Here is a 2482-nt window from a genome sequence, read left to right on the forward strand (position 1 = left end):
CACACACACACACAAATATCTACTTGTTTTTCCTCTAATCATCACAGAGTGGTTAAATAACTTTATTAAGCTCACATAACCAATTAGTATATATTCTATATGTAGCAAAGCTAAGATTTGAACCCAGTCATCTCTTGCATAGCTGTTATGCTCTTATCTGTTATTTTAAACTACCTCCCAAGATCATAGATATTCTGTAGACTCATCCAGTTTATCTGTGGTAGCATCCTCCCTAGACTTTTTCTCAACTATACTTTCCTATACATGGAAGAATATGATTTTAGGATTTGAAAAATAGGGGTTTGCCTATAAGGACTTTGCCAGCTCTTCTAGTTCTACCAGGATTTATCAACTCGGCCAAATTCATTCTTTTTCATCTTTAAAGGATTTAGTACTATCTCTTAATGTGAACAGTCTTTAAAGAATCGCTGCCTCTTGGAGCATCATAGCTGAATAACAGTCTCTAGTATCAATGAAGGTTTTTTTTTTTAATTTTATTTTATTTTTAAAACTTTACAATATTGTATTAGTTTTGCCAAATATCAAAATGAATCCACCACAGGTACACCCGCGTTTCCCATTCTGAACGCTCCTCCCTCCTCCCTCCCCAACCCTCCCTCTGGGTAGTCCCAGTGCACCAGCCCCAAGCATCCAGTACCCTGCATCGAACCTGGACTGGCGACTCGTTTCATACATGATATTATACATGTTTCAATGCTATTCTCTCAATGAAGATTTTAATTGCTTTTTAAATAAAGTCGCAAATGAAAACAAACCAAATACATCACAGAAAATGCCTTAATGGTTATTCTATCCTTATCTTTGCCTCATTAGAAGGAAGAATAAATATATACTTGATTCATCAATCATTTGGAGAAGACAATGGCACCCCATTCCAGCACTCTTGCCTGGAAAATCCCATGGACGGAGGAGCCTGGTAGGCTGCAGTCCACGGGGTCGCAAAGAGTCGGACACGACTGAGCGACTTCCCTTTCACTTCTCACTTTCATGCATTGGAGAAGGAAATGGCAACCCACTCCAGTGTTCTTGGCTGGAGAATCCCAGGGACGGGGGAGCCTGGTGGGCTGCCATCTATGGGGTCACCCAGAGTCGGAAACGACTGAAGCAACTTAGCAGCAGCAGCAGCATCAATTATTCAAATCAATTCATGTATCCTGATACCATTTATTTCAGATGAGAAAGACAAGAAAACCAAGAAGATGTTGGAGAATAATTGTACCATGCCAATTGAGTTCCTACTTGTTGGATTCACAGATTATCTACCTCTCAGAGTTACACTATTCTTGGTATTTCTCATAGTCTATACACTAACTATGGTGGGAAATGTAGGTTTAATAATCCTAATTAATATCAATTCAAGCCTTCAAACCCCCATGTATTATTTTCTCAGCAACTTGTCTTTCTTAGACATTAGCTACTCAACAGCAATCACTCCTAAAATGCTGGTAAATTTCTTAGCATCCAAGAAAAGTATTTCCCTCTCTGGTTGTGTACTACAGATGTTTTTCTTTGGTTGTTTTGCTGATACTGAATGCCTTATCTTGGCAGCAATGGCCTATGATCGCTATGCAGCCATCTGCAATCCACTGCTCTATTCTGCTCTTGTGTCTCGGAGAGTCTGTGTCTGCTGCATTGTGTTGGCATACTTCAGTGGGGGTGTGACTTCAATGGTCCATGTCTGCCTCACATTCAGGCTGCCATTTTGTGGCTCCAATATCGTCAACCATTTTTTCTGTGACATCCCGCCTCTCCTGGCTTTGTCTTGTACAGACACCTACATTAATGAGCTTCTGCTCTTTGCTTTGTGTGGCTTCATCCAGACCAGCACTTTTGTGGTCATATTTATCTCATACTTCTGTATCCTCCTCACTGTTTTGAGCATCAAGTCCTCAGGTGGAAGAAGCAAAACGTTCTCTACCTGTGCCTCTCATCTCTTGGCAATCACCTTATTCTATGGAACACTCCTGTTTATGTACTTGCGTCCCACTACCAGCTACTCCCCAGACACTGACAAAGTAGTTGCAGTGTTTTATACGGTTGTCTTTCCCATGTTTAATCCAATAATCTACAGCTTCAGAAACAAAGACGTAAAATATGCCCTCAGAAAGCTATTGGACAGAAACGGGACTTTCAAGTGAATAGGAATTGAAGTCATTTAAGAATATTTAAGGCATAGCCTATCCCTCCAATCTGATAATCAGCTGTACATCATCCTATATGTCAAATATTTTAAACATTTCCCCACCTTTCAGAAATAAAAAAATAACTTTTCATCCTCTATTCTGTGAAATGTTTTTATCATCTCTTACAAAAACAGATTTGTCAAAATTCTGCTCTGTGAAATGTTTCTGAATTAAAATAAATAATAGTTTCTCTTTGTACATTGATTTTTTATATTCTTTGTCATCTAATATTGAAGGTATTTGTTGACTTGTTTGTCAACCTATCCATGTGAGAAAGT

General features: G+C 39.0%; 1 protein-coding gene across 1 annotated transcript; it reads left to right on the forward strand.

Moving 5' to 3' along the window:
• The first annotated feature begins 1220 nt into the window (after positions 1 to 1220).
• Positions 1221 to 2159, forward strand: LOC104983154 (olfactory receptor 5AS1). The gene has a single exon (XM_010832622.1). The coding sequence runs from the start codon at positions 1221 to 1223 to the stop codon at positions 2157 to 2159; it is 939 nt and encodes a 312-aa protein (XP_010830924.1).
• The last annotated feature ends 323 nt before the right edge of the window (positions 2160 to 2482 follow it).

Source organism: Bison bison, unplaced genomic scaffold (assembly GCF_000754665.1).
Source record: "Bison bison bison isolate TAMUID 2011002044 unplaced genomic scaffold, Bison_UMD1.0 scf7180017861828, whole genome shotgun sequence".
Classification (NCBI taxonomy): Eukaryota; Metazoa; Chordata; class Mammalia; order Artiodactyla; family Bovidae; genus Bison; species Bison bison.

What these genes read in the sequence shown, in the direction of transcription:
- LOC104983154 (XM_010832622.1), top strand. Translation starts at nt 1,221, where the DNA reads ATGTTGGAGAATAATTGTACCATGCCAATTGAGTTCCTACTTGTTGGA.